A 17744-nucleotide genomic window follows, 5' to 3' on the forward strand; every position below is an offset into this window, starting at 1 on the left:
GATTGGTAGGGCAGCTTTATTTAGTGTTAAGCCCCTGAATAATGGTCCAACGTCAGAAATGTCAGTATTGGCAAATTGTGATGGGCCAATGACACTGTCATTGTTTCCATCAATGCTGTATATATGTTTATCTGTCTCTCATTATTATATTTTCATCTGCATTCATTGCACTTTTTTTCTTTTGTGTTTTCGCAGTTGCTTTCCTCATTGGATGATCAGTTTCAATTCCCTCATCACTTTATTCTTCTTCATGCACTTTGTCATTGCAGCTTTGACCAGGTGTAAATGTTGGGTGGCTTGAAGCAAATAAGTGTATGAACGGAACCAAAATTAATTTAAAGACAGCTCTTTCTCACTGCTTTGTGTGGTCCAACATGCCTAAATTGTGTTTACCTGTTGAAAAGCAGGATAGCATGTGGGGAAACAGTCTTGTGTCAAATCCATATGTTTACATAAGAAACATGTGTCCTTTAAAGCTTCAAACCTGCATTCTTTTAACAAATACAAATATATATACACACACACACACTACCGATCAAATGTTTTAGAACTCTGCAGCTTTTCCAGTTTTTCTTCAAATTTACTCAGTTGAAATGCAATAAATGACTTAAAATGGCGAAATGGTAAGCAGTAAATCCATAAAGGTTAAAATTTAAAGTTTAGGTTAGCAAAAACTGAAAAAAAGGAATTTTCAGATTATTACAAAGATGACTTTATCCAGTCCGCAGTGGTCTACAGCTGGTATTTCAAGTTATTATTTTGTCCATTAAGGAATGCCGTTCTTGCTGCCACTCACTGTGTCAAGCCTGCAGCACAAAGTCTCTTCTTCACGATAGAAACTGAAACTTGCTTGTTTTTGACCACTGTTAAGCTGTGCTGGAAGCTATTGTGTTGTAAGGCACCTATCACACAAGCTGGTGACCCTCAGAAACTTGTCTTCTGATTGTGTTGTGACTTTAGGTTTGCCAGATCTCTTCCTATCAGTTTTTTCCAGTCTCCATTTAGTTTTTCTAATATGAAAGGCAAAAACTGTTAAGGGTAATAATGTTCTGTCTCATTTAATTTGTTAGTTGCCGTTTAATTGACCTTTTTCACTGGAATTTACAACATTCCAAGGTGTAGAAGGTGTAGTAACAATGCTTGTTCCAACTCTGCTTTAAGACAGACAGTTTTTAAGTAATCAACAGCAGTGTAAACACCTGTGTAAATTGCTTCAACTTACAAGGCTTAATATGCTTTAATTTCTCCACAACATCTGTAGATTGTAACCTATTAGTTGTTCCCTGAAGAAGGCTCATTTGTAATATTCTGAAATCTCATTTATTTCAGTTTTTGCTAACTTAAACTTTAAATTTAAACCTCTGGCAGTTTACTGTTTACCTTTAGGTCATTCGTTGCATTTCAACTGATTAAATTTGAAGAAAATCTGGAAAAACTGAGCTGTTCTAAAAGTTTGTGTGTGTATATATATATATATATATATATATATATATATATATATATATATATATATATATAAGCATTATATTAGGATATACCTGAATGTTGTGATACAGACATTTTTATATCATATCTGTGGAGCCCCCACAGTTGGCTTTCCAACTAATTAGGACATTTATTTAGATGTTGCCTCATGTGTGCAACAAGTGTTACTTAACAACCTCTTAAGTTTTTAAATAATATTAAACATGATTATTCCAATTTATTATGTTACATGTTTCAATTTATTTAATAATGTTGTATAAGTGAATATGCAAATATTTTAAGGTAAAGTTCAATTTTACTGTCATGTGTACACTGTGCAAGCACTTGGATGTCTCCCTCAGATTTGTGACAGTAATACTATACCAACAACAAAAAACAAAAGAAAACATACAACAAATTTTGGATTCACCAAAACCAATTAGCTTCCTCCATTTCCATCCCCTACTACAGAGGTAGAGGGGATTTGCGTTTTCAAAGCTCTTGTTCTCCTAAGCAGAGGCTAATGTGAAATGATCACTAATCATAGCGTCTGCAGCTCTACACCTTTAAATATAAGATTTTACAATTATTAGTTTTATAGTATAATTTCCAATTAAGTACAAATTTACAAACAGCTATGCTGAAATTTGTTTGTGTGTGGGTTTGGATTGTTTAACAGTTCTTACAGCAGTGGGGAAGTTAGGCTAATAGGAACAATCAATATTTATGGTATTTGTAGGCTACAGTTTGATTGTGGCTTAACTTTTGCAGACACAGGTTTGTTGTATTTTTTTTCTTAAATACGGAGCATTTGCATGAACCACCCTGTGCACTCTTGTACAAATTTGTTTTGACATTTCACCCTGTTTCAGGATTATAGGTGCAATTTCTCACAATGTGTGGTCAACTCTAACAAGACAAACAAACATGGGTGCAAAAGTAACATAAAACAGGACGTAGTATATTTGTTATATGTTATGTAATGACTGTATGCACTGTAAATCTCAATATTTATACATGTTTATATAGATACTACACATATAAAACCACACGTACAATGTTTTAGTTGCTCAGACTGAATCAATGTGATAACTGCATCATGCTACATGGCTGCTTCACTCTTCCACGTCTTTCACATCTTCATTGTGCTGTATGATTTTGATTTCCAGACCTTTTAATCAGATACAATACACTTAAAACGTGCTACAAATCATAGTAGCGATAACCTAAAGAAATTCTGACATATAGTACAGGCCAAAAGTTTGGACACACCTCCTCATTCAATGTGTTTTCTTTATTTTCATGACCATTTACTGTACATTGGTAGATTCTCACTGAAGGCATCAAAACTATGAATAAACACATGTGGAGTTATGTACTTAACAAAAAAAGGTGAAATAACTGAAAACATGTTTTATATTCTAGTTTCTTCAAAACAGCCACCCTTTGCTCTGATTACTGCTTTGCACACTCTTGGCATTCTCTCGATGAGCTTCAACAGGTAGTCACCTGAAATGGTTTTCACTTCACAGGTGTGCCTTATCAGGGTTATTTAGTGGAATTTCTTGCTTTATCAATGGGGTTGGGACCAGCAGTTGTGTTGTGCAGAAGTCAGGTTAGTTGGACGATCATTTATTTTCCAACAGGACAATGACCCCAAACACACCTCCAGGCTGTGTAAGGACTATTTGACCAAGAAGGAGAGTGATGGAGTGCTGTAAATAGTCATGAAAATAAAGAAAACACACTGAATGAGGAGGTGTGTCCAAACTTTTGGCCTGTACTGTACATCAGAACATGATGGTATCCATAAAGCACCCACAAAGCAAAAACATAAAACTAAGTGAAAATGTCTCACTATACCTAAATAAGATCCTTACATCACAATAAACTTAAACATGAACATAACATCTGCAGATCCACAGCACAATGGAAGGATTAAACCTATGGTCTGGCCTGGGAGTGCTTGGGAATTCCTCAGAACAACCTGGAGACTGTTGCTATGGATAGGGGAGCCTAGTTTCTCTAATTCAGTGTGTTGCCACAGCAACCCTCACTAGGATAAGGATAAAGAGCATTTCAATATAAATAAAGTGATACACAAATAAATAAAGGCAAACATAACCCTCTTTTTCATAAAAATGCACTACGCAACTCTTCTGCACAAAAGCGGACTTAAAAGGCAAGCATATGTTCTGAGATGTCTCAGATAAGGAAGACAGTTTTTATGAGAGTAGTGATGTGCTGCAAGTTGATTAGCACATGCAAGTAAGAATTTCATTGCATTCTGAACACATGGCAATAATGACCATATGACTTACTTTAGTTACTATACATTGTAGTGTATTAAACTGGCTGTTTTCTATCTATTCCGCAGATTGTAGTACTGTAGTTTAACGCTAAAGAGCTCAACTGGTGAGTTAAAATACGGATGAGCCTGTTTTTGCAAGCACATTCTTCAGTAATGAAACTGAATCTCTTGTGCCAATGTAATTTAAGTAAAATTCCTTAATATCATCCACCCAGGATAGCACATTGGTGCAATATATAATGCTAGTGTATCACAGATTCAACATCATGTGCTCAAGTTCTGCACTATAGGGTGGTCCAGATCTAATTATGCAATTTTCATTACACTTTAACTTATTAAGTTTATTACATAGTAAAATCACCCAAAAAATCCCGAACCATCGAGAAGCATGTAAACTGCATACTTGCACTGAACTGGAATCGTCCCCGCATAAATCAAAGTCATACAGATGATCTGGATCTGCATAATTAGATCTGAACCACCCTGTAAGTTGATGTCCAAGTAAACTTTACACATTTTACTTGCGTCTGTCCCAGCCAGGTTACTACAGCTTTCCCCCCTTAACCATAAACACATCCATGCATCACTATTTAGAAAGACATCCATGCAACAGATTAATTAGCAATTGCAAAGTGACACTTTGAGAGGGTAAGTGTGGGTGTATGCATGATTGGCCCAAGACACTGGCTTATCCCAGTAAAAGAAAACCTAAGCAAGGGTGCATGACAGAGCACAGAGCAGACACTGATCATTTTCATCAACAATAACTGCAAAAAATAAAGGTTAAAGTTTGTCTTACTGAAACATTAAGCTTTTTTTGACTCAAAACAGATTTTCCCTAACTATAGATAAGCATGGTTCAATGAACAGGTTTATTCAAATATGGAAACATAGCAGCTTGACATGGTTCTCACTCTCCACAATATTTCAGTGTTGCTACTTTCATTTCAATAGTCTTTTCATTCATCTCACCTACTGACTTTAGACTCAAAGAGTGCTGACATTGATCATCCACTTATTTCATACCCCTTGAATCTTTCCTAAACTCAGAAGACAGTGATCGAAAGCTCTGGGTGGCCAAGTCAGAGTGCTGTCTGATAGGCATTTGTTCCTCTGCACTCCAGGTGCTTCTTTTACTTAAAGTGGACACTGTTCATAAAAATTTGCACAGTGAAGTAAATTTTTTTTTTTACTTTTCAGGCTCAGTGGAATTCTCCAACAGTCGGTCGTTAATGACACTCTTATATATTTTGTGTTACTAGATTTTTCAGGGGAATTTTAGTCTCTCTCATACACAAATAGAGACAGTCAAAGCCACATGAAGTAAGAGTATCAACAGTCTGAATCTGCTTGCTCCGTTTCAAAGTCACAACTAACCACAGCCTAACCCAGGTGAATTACGTTTGTGGGAGATCTTGACCCTTTATGACACAGCATTCCTTTCCACAACATATTCATACTAACACAAACCTTTAAGAGCCAAAACACTATATAGCTTCTCACCTTCTCAAAATGTGTCAAAGTGAGCATTGCAGGTTTTTCTTATTTTCAGATCATTCACTTTAGATTTTGTTAAAAATTATAAAACATTTGTTATTTAGGAGGAAGGACCATCTTGCATGACATGTGTATTGCTGTCACATTCAACAGAATGTCCATACATGATTTGACCTTCATTTGAGGTCTTCTTCAACTTCATTTGCTTCACCTGTGTTAAATTCTACAGGGAACTCACCAAGAATAATTATGCCGAAGTTGGTCACTCTGCCTAGGCTCAACTGAATTACAAAATCTAGGGTGTCAGAAACTACATATTTGCTGCTGTCTGCTTTATATGGAAGACATTATACCAAGTTTTCTAAGTGGCTTGTTTCAGTCTCAGGGCACTTCAGGACCCTCTCACTAGAAACAGAAAGACATATTCAAATATTATATCTCATCACTTGATTTCCTCATTAAAGCTAACAAATTGCTACAGTTTAATCATTACTAATAATCAGTTCTCCCACAAATCTCTAACTGAGGTGTATTTAATAATCTATACAAATGCACAGCTCTTTTTGGACTACCATATCAGAAGGAGGTGAAACTCTGCTTTGAAACATCTTAAAATCTTCAATAACATACAGCTCCAAATGAAGCATTCCAAAACAGTGACAAAGGTTAGGTTTCTATGGTTATCTATTCAATGAAAATGCCTGATTATGTCTGAGCCAAAACCTCCACCACTTGTGTATTTCACTTGTTGAAATTACACCGATAAAACAGTTTAAAAGAATGTCTTACGTTACCTTGACATGGATCTGGCAAATCTATCTTCCTCTGCATCTTTCTCTTTTCCATCTAGTCTGTCACAGGTTTCTGCTTTCTTTTCTTTATTATCACTTGATTGCCTCCGTCGCTCATTGCGTCTCTGGTGATTGCATGCTGCTGATGCCCCTGGTAAACCATTTTCAAAGGCAGCCTCAGTCCCTGAGTTTTGGGTCAGGCACTTGACACATTTTGGGCTTTTTTGGTCATTGATAACATCCCTTTGCCCAGTGGAATCAGTTCTTACGTTTTCCTGGGCATGCTGGTTAGAGTCTCCTTTATTATCTAGCAGATCTATTTCTTTAACTAGAACTAGGCCACATGAGGTGCCGATTATTGTGGCAGGCAGCTTTCTACTGTCATCACCTGATGCCTCCATGTTTTCCTCCCTGCCATCTTCACAACTCCCACAACACACACATGAATTTATCAAACAGTTTGTGGCTGCTAAGCCTCCCAACTTGCGTGGTTCCTCTAAAGGAAGCACACTATCTGAATCTTGATTGGAAGGCAAACAAACTGTCGTTGGAGGAAGCAACTGAAGTTTATCCACAGTGGCCTCCATTGTCACATCAGTGAGTGTTGGAGATTTAGGATTAAAGATTACTGTGGCAGAAAGCTTCATTCCACCTGTCCTGTGAGCAATCATTTCTGCTGTTTCAGCATCTTCTGTGCCTACTTCCCATCCATTGAGGTACGGCTGTGACTCTGTCACATCTAAGGAAGAATTGGAAATCTCCACACCACTAGAGGTATCTACTGTTGCAGATATAACTGAAGACTCTGCACAATCACTTTTTGTATTGCTTTGGGAGAATGCAGAATCATCATCTAGTGATGACACAGTCAAGCCATTTTCAATAACTATGTCAGCCTCAGCCTCCATTTGGTCCATAAAATTAGGATCGTTTGAGCTTTGGTTGGCCCGATCCATTATCCACGCATACGTAAGGGAATCATCCAACTTGGCAAAGGCCTCCCCAGCCCCATCTACATCATCCATAAAGAAGACACGGTCTTCCTCTTCCTCATCATTATCAGAGCCAGGCCTTGGTCTTCTAATTGGAGAAGCCTCAGTGCTGGAAATGCCCTGTCTTCCACCCTGATGGGCTGGAGACTGGCAGACACTGGGTGGCGAAAGTAAACTTGACATCTCATCTCCCACTCGGTGAACCATCATGTTGAGCTGCTCCAACTCCTGTTCATCATATTGCATAGAGCAAGCCAGTTCAGCTTCCGTGTTATCAGCCTTTTCAGACAGTGGCTTGTTTCCAGCTTCTCTGTCAAGATCCTGCATAAACACTGGAGTTTTTTTCAGTTCTGGAGAGTTCTCTAAGCTGGTTGGAAGTGGGGGAGCATTGGGAAGTGGTGGTGGAGGCGGTACTACCTCAGGGAGGGGCTGTACAGCTGGAAATTCTCCATCTTGTGAGATGCACAGGTTGCGCTCCAGGGTGTACAACTCCTCATCTGTCAGTGTCTGAAGCAAATCCCTAGATACAAACATAAAAAGTTAGTTTGAAACAATAAGCAACACTTTGGGTTATTATAAAAATATATATAGTCTAGTACCAAAATAAGGTAAATATTTGCATCATTATAATAGTAGCATAGGAGTAATGACGCAACAAATAAGCACTTTCATTTATTAGGGGTTTGTTACATGTTTTTTCCCTGCACAGATAAATTAAACTGTGTTTATTTATTTGCTCTAGAACCCAAGTATTATGAAAATTACATATATTTTTCTTACAAACATTTTTAAAAAGTTGATATTTTTCAGCCTTGTGCCGCAACATCGTGCTTGATTTGTTATCTGTGCTCCCATTTCAGAACTATCCCATCAAAAGTTACCACGATGATATTTACCGCTTTGTCAATCCCCTCATTATTGTACCGTGAACAAGTCTCATATGCTCGCGACCCAGAGATGGCCACCTGACACCCAAAAGTTGCTGAAAAACAGTGTGTGTGTGTGACCAGTTTTGGGGCACTGTCCATGGCTGACAGAAAAGTGGCATTGTCCCCACACCCTTAAGCCGGCACTGGAAAAAGCTGGTATGACAATGTATGTATGTATTTAATTTATTCTGGATGTGAAATGCAATAAAATAAAAAAAAGGTAAAAAGCAACAGCAGCATGAAATATAAATAAATAAAACAACACTAAACTTCTGTGAGGCAACTGCAACAGAAGGCAGGAGAAGAACTGCAGCACAAAAACCCCAATCTAATGTACAAAATGTAATGTTTTGCTGTATCTTGTGCTAAACAGAAATTGTTTCAAAGACTTGCATGAAACTAATTTTGAAGGAAAAGGTTAGAATGAGTATAAAGTTATATGCACATAGTTGAAAACTGTTGCTTTAGAGTGATATATAGTGTGTGTATACTGTATATATGAACCGGTTCTATACTGTGCTAAGTAGAGAAAATCATGATCTAAACCAAGTTCTCAAAATCAGTATCTGATTTTACCTAATAAATAAACTAATTTTAGAAAGACACTAGAGTGCAGTCACATCAGAAACAATAAACACCTTGTCACAAAAAAGGTTCTGGGAATCTAGAAAACTCTAGCAAGACAGAGATGTGCACGGGTTTTGAAAAAAGAACCAAGAATACTAGCTTTCCTTCTTATTCTGTATTACTCATTGCAATGTTCTTGGAAATAACAAATCTACTGATGATTCCAAATAAACTATAAGTACCCCTTGGTAGTGTACCTATATAGTACATATGCGGGGTATAAACACTAAAGTTGTCCTTTCTAGATGGGTCACTTTCAGAAGTTCTAAGAACTTTATGATCCTCCTTTGGAGGTTTCCACTGTACCGGTTATCTAATGGAAGGTACACTCCATAGTATTTAAGGATAACTAAATAATACTTGACTAATCTCTGTTCAATAGTCAAAAACTACAATCATGTAATTACAATTACACCATGTGGCCATCTCTTAAACATGAGAATATCAATGCAAGTTACATTATTGCTGTTTAAAAAGTAACAGTTTCTATCAACATGTCTTTTTAAAAACCACATTCTACTTTTGTCACTATATTTTCCTTTGCAATGAAATGACAGACGTTCTGTAGCTTAACCGATCTCTAAAGGATTGTTAATGTCATCTGAAAAGTTACACAATACAGTGGAGCCCAAAAAGTCATTTAACTTAACATAAAGCAAGTTTCATCGCCTTTATACAATTGAAAGAAAAAAAAAGTTGTATTAGTACAAGTTTTGAGGTGAATAAAAAAACTAACTGGAGAACCTAGCTAAAACTACTAAAAGAACTTAAAGATGTGGAAAATCATTTATTGACAACTGCTGTAAGTACACAAATCAGTATCTATATTCAATCAATGTGGATGGTATAGTGCACTGTAGATCCTGTTACTCAGTGTCTGCTTGCACAACTGTCTCTCCTGTCTTCTGATTTCCTACTAGACCTCACTTAACATTTTCAATTGTTTTTCATTAGAAGTGGCTACAGTACGAAAAATCTCAAATCATTCTTTCAAAAATATTTTGCCCCAATCTCTGCCTTGTAAAGAAGCTCCATATCATTGCTATGGGGGATGCAGAGAACATATCCATCAAACAGAAACTGAGGCAATCGCGCCAAGCGACAATACGCCTTTACTTAGTTTTAACCCAGTCCTGCAATTTTTGACATGTGCAGTAATTCAGTAAGCTACTTTGGTCAGATTTAAAGTTCAGCCTTGTGTTTCATCTGCTGTGTCAGTGATTTCTGTTTACATCTTACTGTCAATAATAACTTAATTATGTATTTAATGTACTTGTGTTAATATACTTGTATAATATGTATTTAATGTACTTGTGTATGTTACCATCTGCATGAAATCTACTTTATATGTAATGTGTTTCAGATTAATTATAATTTATAGTGTTGTTTCTGATGTCTCAATAGTGCTTGTGACAGCTATATAAAGAGCTTGAACGCTTTATAAAAATAAAAGTCTCTTACAAATTTTTCTTTAAAGTATTTCTCTGTAACAAGTACATACAGTATACACTTTTCTTGAGATGCCCTTTTCTTGAGATGCCAGGTATCAGCACAAAGCAAAAGTATTTCATAAAAAGCCTCTGCTTGGCCAGTACAATATTTGAATGCATATTTCAGTTTGGTATCTCTTTTACCAATTTAGCATTATTTTTATGCTTCTGCAACAGAACTTTTTATCTCTTCAGACTTTTCTAAAGTTTATTTTTTCAAATGATGGTTTATTCAAAAGCAAACTGTAAAATTCAAGAATAGGACTCAAGGTCATAAGAAAACAGAAAAAATACAGGCAAACATGGGGACTATAAGCAAATTTAACATACAAAGCCAGATATCAAACTGAACCTCATCAGTTGTGAAGCAGTAATGAAACCCCACTGTGTTCCCATACTCACAGCTGCCTCCTCCAACATCAGGCAACTTATGAAAGTGAAATAACAGACAGCAGCTCATGCTGTACTGCACAGAATCTATTGTTCTTGGGAGGTCTACAAAAAATTCTTTATATAAAAAAAATAATGTAATACATTATTAATTTAAGAATTGAATAGTTACTTAATAAATATTATTTTTTTTCCAATACAGGAAAAAATACATCTTTCTCACTCAGTGTTTAAAGTTCCACAATTAGCTCTTACTACAAGGAGTTAGGAGACTTATCTACAGGTTGGATATCCAATTCAACTAAATGTAATTTCAATGAAATAAAACACACTGGTTTTCTCTCTAAAAATGAAGAAATTCTTTAGCTCTACTACGCTTAGGGTGATGTAACATTTGCATTGGAGAAAAAAAGCCACTATTCCAAGACATGAGATCAAATTTTAAGTCAGTTCCCAATAAGGATGAGATACATATGGAGAAAAGAGTGAAAAAATAACATTGGCAAAACACAACAATGTGTATGGGCACCTCTCAAGGAAAACATAACAGAATCATCAAAAAGATTCTATTTCAATGTTTACATATACATACATAATCACACTGGGTGGACTGACAGACAGGCAGAGAAATATTTTAACAACAGAATGAGATATAATGAGATTTATTAAAAAAGAAAATTCAGATTTGACTGTATTTTTAAATAATAATTTTTCCTTCAATCACTTGAATTCAGTCCATAATTAATATTTGATCCATGCAGCTGTCAAGTATACAATCAGAAACATTGTAGGATGCTAGACACCATTGACCTGACAGTGTGAAGAACAAACACAATAAAACCTGGTTGAATTACGATCATTTTGAACTATGTGACCAATCATTCTTGGAGTTGTTGTACAACTACCCACTGAATTATATGTTACTGCATCAGTTTGGCTTCAGTTCACTGCTCATTGCTGCTACAGTGAGAAAATACACAGTGATAATAGGTTTCAATGCAACATAAAAAAGTGATGAATTTGTCACTGTTGAACTTATAAGTACCTTTCTTATGAGATCTGTAAGAAAGTGCCATTTTGAATAGAATGTCTTCTCATCAATTTATTGTTATTAAAACTTTGTAAAGTATTCTTCCTTGCACAAAAGATGTAGGGATGTCATATTTTAGCTCAGTTATATGGCAGCTTACAGCAAATTCATTATGAAATACAGTAGAAACATTTTAAAATTATAAACACTAAAACAATATAAAAAGAGCATAACTTTTATTATACTTCTAAAATAATAATTTGTTCAACAAAGATATCATAAAAGTACTGTTTTATGAGTGCTATTTAGTGAATCAAATTATTTTATTATAACTATAATAAAAAATCTGGCCACAATTTGGTTGAACTTCACACAAGAATCCAGATTATTCCAAGAGTTTCACAATTGATTCCTTATGCAAGTGTTGTTAACAGATGAAGCAATACAAGTATAATAAGATGTGGAATAATATATATATCATATAGGAGACACACACACAGTGATAGTTGAGAAGTGAAATGAAGTTTATTGGATTTACAGAAAGTGTGCAATAATTGTTCAAACAAAATCAGGCAGGTGCATAAATTTGGGCACCACAAAAAAGAAATGAAATCAATATTTAGTAGATCCGTCTTTTGCAGAAATTACAGCCTCTAAACGCTTCCTGTAGGTTCCAATGAGAGTCTGGATTGTGGTTGAAGGTATCTTGGACCATTCCTCTTTACAAAACATCTCTAGTTCATTCAGGTTTGATGGCTTCTGAGCATGGACAGCTCTCTTTAACTCACACCACAGATTTTCAATTATATTCAGGTCTGGCGACTGAGATGGCCATTCCAGAACGTTGTACTTGTTCCTCTGCATGAATGCTTTAGTGGATTTTGAGCAGTGTTTCAGGTCGTTGTCTTGTTGAAAGTTCCAGCCCCGGCGCAGCTTCAGCTTTGTCACTGATTCCTGGACATTGGTCTCCAGAATCTGCTGATACTGAGTGGAAATCCATGCGTCCCTCAACTTTGACAAGATTCCCAGTCCCTGCACTGGCCACACAGCCCCACAGCATGATGGAACCACCACCATATTTTACTGTAGGTAGCAGGTGTTTTTCTTGGAATGCTGTGTTCTTTTTCCTCCATGCATAACACCCCTTGTTATGCCCAAATAACTCAATTTTAGTTTCATCAGTCCACAGCACCTTATTCCAAAATGAAGCTGGCTTGTCCAAATGTGCTTGAGCCTCTGAAAAGGCTTCCTCTGCATCATTCTCGCATACAGCATCTCCTTGTGTAAAGTGCGCCGAATGGTTGACGATGCACAGTGACTACATCTGCTACAAGATGATGTTGTATGTCTTTGGTGCTGGTCTTTGGGTTGACTCTGACTGTTCTCACCATTCGTCGCTTCTGTCTGTCCAAAATCTTTCTTGGTCTGCCACTTCGAACCTTAACTTGAACTGAGCCTGTGGTCTTCCATTTCCTCAATATGTTCTTAACTGTGGAAACAGACAGCTTAAATCTCTGGGACAGCTTTCTGTATCCTTCCCTAAACCATGATGGTGAACAATCTTTGTCTTCAGGTCATTTGAGAGTTGTTTTGTGACCCCCATGTTGCTACTCTTCAGAGAAAATTAAAGGAGGAGGGAAACTTACAATTGACCCCCTTAAATACTCTTTCTCATTATAGGATTCACCTGTGTATGTAGGTCAGGGGTCACTGAGCTTACCAAGCCAATCTGAATTACAATAATTAGTTCTAAAAGTTTTGGAATCAATAAAATGACAACGGTGCCCAAATTAATGCACCTGCCTGATTTTGTTTGAACAATTATTGCACACTTTCTTTAAATCCAATAAACTTCATTTCACTTCTCAAATATCACTGTGTGTGTCTCCTATATGATATATTTAACTGACATTTTTTATCGTAACAACTAACGATTTATACAGGAAAATAATGACTATTAACAAGGTTGCCCAAACTTTTGCATCCCACAGTATATATATATATATATATATATATATATATATATATATATATATATATATATATATATATATATATTAAAATGTTGATTATGCATTTTTTCAACACAAACATATTTTAGCTTGTAATAGGAACTGTTGACTAATGACTCATAGGATGTTTTTCAGAAGACAGGGTAAGGGTTTCAAATGCATACAAATACTTTAAAGAATTCTGGAAGGTATAAGAGTAAATATTAAGAGTTATTATTTTTTCTATGTATATGTTTAAACTCAGAAAAAACTAACCAGCATGTACATACTTGTAAGATGTTGTGAAATATGAACCCGGAACTTTGTAAGTCAACACAGTTAGCTCACTGAAAACTAACCAGATCCTGGGAATGTATCAGTTGTTCAATTTTGGCTGGTGCAGGATCTAGCCACCAAAGGCACCCAATAAAGGAAAGGATTTTAAAAGCACTGTCATAGACATCACAACAACCAGAGGGAGAGAAAGCAACTCTGTAAGATTTGTTGCTGTCCCTCTGATCCCAAGCATCACAACTAGCTTAAGAAGACAAAAGACTGCAACAACTAAAGCTATAGCCACTCAATATAAAGTTTACTGTGTGACCTTGATATGAATAGTTCACTTTTTTGTCCACCATTCTTGACTGTTTCTTGCAATTAATGATAAAAATAAATTTTGGGTATTACCTTGTTAAACTCATCTTAATATTAACTGATGTCTAGCAATGAGTTAGTATAATGAGTTGTGTTCATTCATTTTAAGTTTGTTCATGAGTATTGATTCCAGTGCAGACTGACATATCTGTTGACTTGACAAAGAAGGACTCTCAAGTAAGCCCTTGGCTTCAGTAACCCTTTTAGTGCCCTTTCAAAGGCAGCCACCTGGGCATGGATCACCACATCTGGGAATCCTGGCAGGAGTGCAGCTCTAGGCATTTACTAAGGTATTCTGAAGTGTACTCCACTCAGGGGAATAAATCTGAAAGTGGACTGACATCTCTGTAAATCCTGACAGAAGTGTGGCTTGTGAGAACATTAGGACACTCTAGACAAGAACAGGCCATTCAGCCCAACAAAGCTCGCCAGTCTATCCACTTAATTCTTCTAAAAAACATCAAGTCTAACTTTGAAAGTCCGTAAAGTCTTACTGTCTAACACGCTACTTGATAGCTTATCCCAAGTGTCTATGGTTCTCTGTGTAAAGAAAAACTTCCTAATGTTTGTGCAAAATTTACCCTTAACAAGTTTCCAACAGTGTCCCCATGTTTTTGATAAGCTTCTTTCAAAATAACAGTCTCTATCTACTGTACTAATTTCCTTCATAATTTTCAATCATGTCACCTCTTAATCTCTTCTACTTAAACTGAAAAGGCTAAGCTCTTTTAATCTTCCTTCATAATTCATCAGTTGCTCTTCTCTGGACTTTTTTCTAGTGCTGCTGTGTTCTTTTTGTTGCCTGGAAACCAAAACTGCACACAGTACTCCAGAGAATGTCTCACCATTGCATTATAAAGCTTGAGCATAATCTTGGACTTGTACGCCACACATCGTGCTATATAACTTAACATTCTGTTTGCTTTCTTTCTTATGGCTTCTGAACACTGTCTGGAAGTTGATGGCATAGAGTCCACTACGACTCCCAAATCCTTCTTATAAGTTGTATTCAAACCTAACATTTTTACTTCCTATGTGTAATAATTTGTTTACTGACATTAGAGAAAATCCAAGCAAAATGACACCTTTAATTGGATAACTAAAAAGATTACAATATGCAAGCTTTCGAGGCAACTCAGGCCCCTTCTTCAGGCAAGATCTTCATTAAAAAAAAAGATCCACAGAGTTTAAAGTGCCTTTCATGAACAATTTTTCATTATAAAATAAACATTTACTATCTGAGTACAATCTCATTAAGTGTTCCCAGCCTTTGGACATTCTCTTGACGCTGAGCCACCTGTACAAATCTGAAGAGTCATGCTCAGCCACAAATAAGAAACTTGCCCATGTTCCACTTATTTCAGTGACTTGTTTTGATAATGGCTCCCTTCTTCTGCCTTGATAGCTGTTTGTTTAAAGAATTTAAATTAGCTTTGAAAGTCAAACTGAGTGTGATTTTTCTATAATGTTTTGAGTATTTTGTTCTTTGTCAGTTGCTCAGAGGTGCAAGTACAGTATCTCAAGGCTCACAACAGAGTGATAAAATACCCTAATTTTCATAAAATACATACTTTTTTCTGTGCTTGAACCTTTTTGTTTACTAGAAAATGATGAATGTAAAAGATAACATTTTTGACATCTTTTTTTAAAATACATATAATTTGACTGCTATTAACTGTATCATACATAAAATACTGACATTAAAAATGATGAATGGTTGTTTTTAAAATTTTATAAACAGCCATTCATTACTTTACTCGTCTCACATTTTCCATAACAAGAAGAACATCCCAAGCAGTTGGAAACAGTTTGGGATCAAAGCAAAACTCATCCCTAAATAGGACAACAGCTCTTCCACACATAAGCCCATGGAGGGTTAGTTCTCATTTAGCCCCTGACTTGTTGGGTTGTATGAGGAAACCGGAGCATCTGAAGAACATCAAAGCTGACACAGGGAAAAGCATTTAAAATCCACATTAACACTGCACATGTCAAAAACTGAATCCAAGCCCCTTGAAGCAGGACTAAATACTGTATCAGTGTGCTGCTCTTCTTTTAAGTTTGGCAAATGTAAATAATTAATAATAAAAACCTACCTTTACTAGCATTAATTGAATCCATGAAGTATCTTTTTATTATATTTCCTGTTCATCTTTTATGATAAAGAGACCCTACTACAAATCAGCATTGATTTAAATGTGTAAACTATAAACAAATGAATAATAAGCCACAATAATTCCAATAAGTAATTACAGCATAGCAAAGAGATGTTGAAAAAACTGCTGCATAAATGAAGAACACACACTAACACTGTAAGAGCCAATCTTGGAAAGTTAAAGTTTTGAGTTAAACTCATATTAATGTTTGTTTAATATGAATAGAATATAAATTTCTTTCATATTCATAACTTATGGTATAGTCTTCTCCCCCTGTACGTTAGTAAGAGAGCTTTTGTTGAATCCCGTTTTTTTGAGTTGAAGCTGCTGAACTTTGGTAACTTTGGGAAAACGCAGTGTGGTCCCCGGCTGGGGCTGGAGCCCGGCCGGGACGCCCAGGAGGAGGAGAGGAGGGCTTGTGCCTCCTCCAGACCGCTAGGGGGCGTCCGTCCTGGTTATGTTGGGGGCCACGGGTACAAGGCTTGGATGCCCAGCCCTGTAGGGACCCGTGGTCACCGCCAGGCGGCGCCCCGATGCCGGTTTACCCCGTGTGGTCTTTGGCCAGGGATGGAGCCCGGCCGGGATGCCTTGGAGGACCAGAGGAGGGCGTGTGCCTCCTCCAGACCGAGAGGGGGCGTCCGTCCTGGTTATGCAGGAGGCCTCGGGTAGAGGGCTTGGAAGCCCAGCCCTGTAGGGACCCGTGGCCACCGCCAGGCGGCGCTCCAGTGCCTATTTATCCCGGGAGGAAGACAACAGGGGATACACGGACAGCTTCCGGGTGCGCAGCCGGCGCTTCCGCCACACAGGGGTGTGGCCAGGACTAATTGCTGGGGAGCAGCTGGAGCCCATCCGGGTTCCCATAAAAGGGGCCGCCTCCCTCCAGTCATTGGTGGATGTCGGGAGGTAGCAGGACTGAACTGGAGAGAGAGGACGGGAGGCAGCCAGGAAGGCACAAAGACTGTGGGCCCTGGACTTTGGGGAGATCGGTGCAGAGGCACTGGGGTGTGAGTGCACGTGATTGGACTACTTTGTATATATTTGTAAATAGTGTGAATAAACGGTGTGTGGGTGCAAAATATGTTGTCCGTCTGTCTGTGCCAGGGCCAGCGTTCACAGCCGCTACAGACACTTTAACACTTGATTTACATGTACATTTGCCACAAATAAATTTAAAAAGTGATACTACTCCCCCTTTTCAGAATTAAGTTGTAACATGATATTGCAGCGACATGATGGCATTACACAATACACACAATTTGTTCAAGAATCAGACTTCTAAATATTTGCTCTGTGGTATCCAAAATCAATGGTGATGACCAGGCAAACAACCCAAACCCAAACTACAATCAGCAGGTTCCTGTAACTTGAGCAATCGGCAGGCAAGGATGGATAATATAGGTTTCATTGCATTTAAAATGTTTG

At 37.2% G+C, this 17744-nt stretch overlaps 1 protein-coding gene across 3 annotated transcripts in view; it reads right to left on the bottom strand.

Moving 5' to 3' along the window:
• Positions 1-17744, bottom strand: part of zfyve28 (zinc finger, FYVE domain containing 28) — a 411740-nt gene that overhangs the window by 91994 nt on the left and 302002 nt on the right. For all 3 annotated transcript variants that reach the window (XM_039751731.1, XM_039751730.1, XM_039751732.1), the window contains exon 8: positions 6067-7575. In XM_039751731.1, the coding sequence (XP_039607665.1) occupies positions 6067-7575 (1509 nt within the window). The remainder of the gene's footprint in view (positions 1-6066; positions 7576-17744) is intronic.

This window comes from Polypterus senegalus, chromosome 4 (genome assembly GCF_016835505.1).
Source record: "Polypterus senegalus isolate Bchr_013 chromosome 4, ASM1683550v1, whole genome shotgun sequence".
Lineage (NCBI taxonomy): Eukaryota > Metazoa > Chordata > Cladistia > Polypteriformes > Polypteridae > Polypterus > Polypterus senegalus.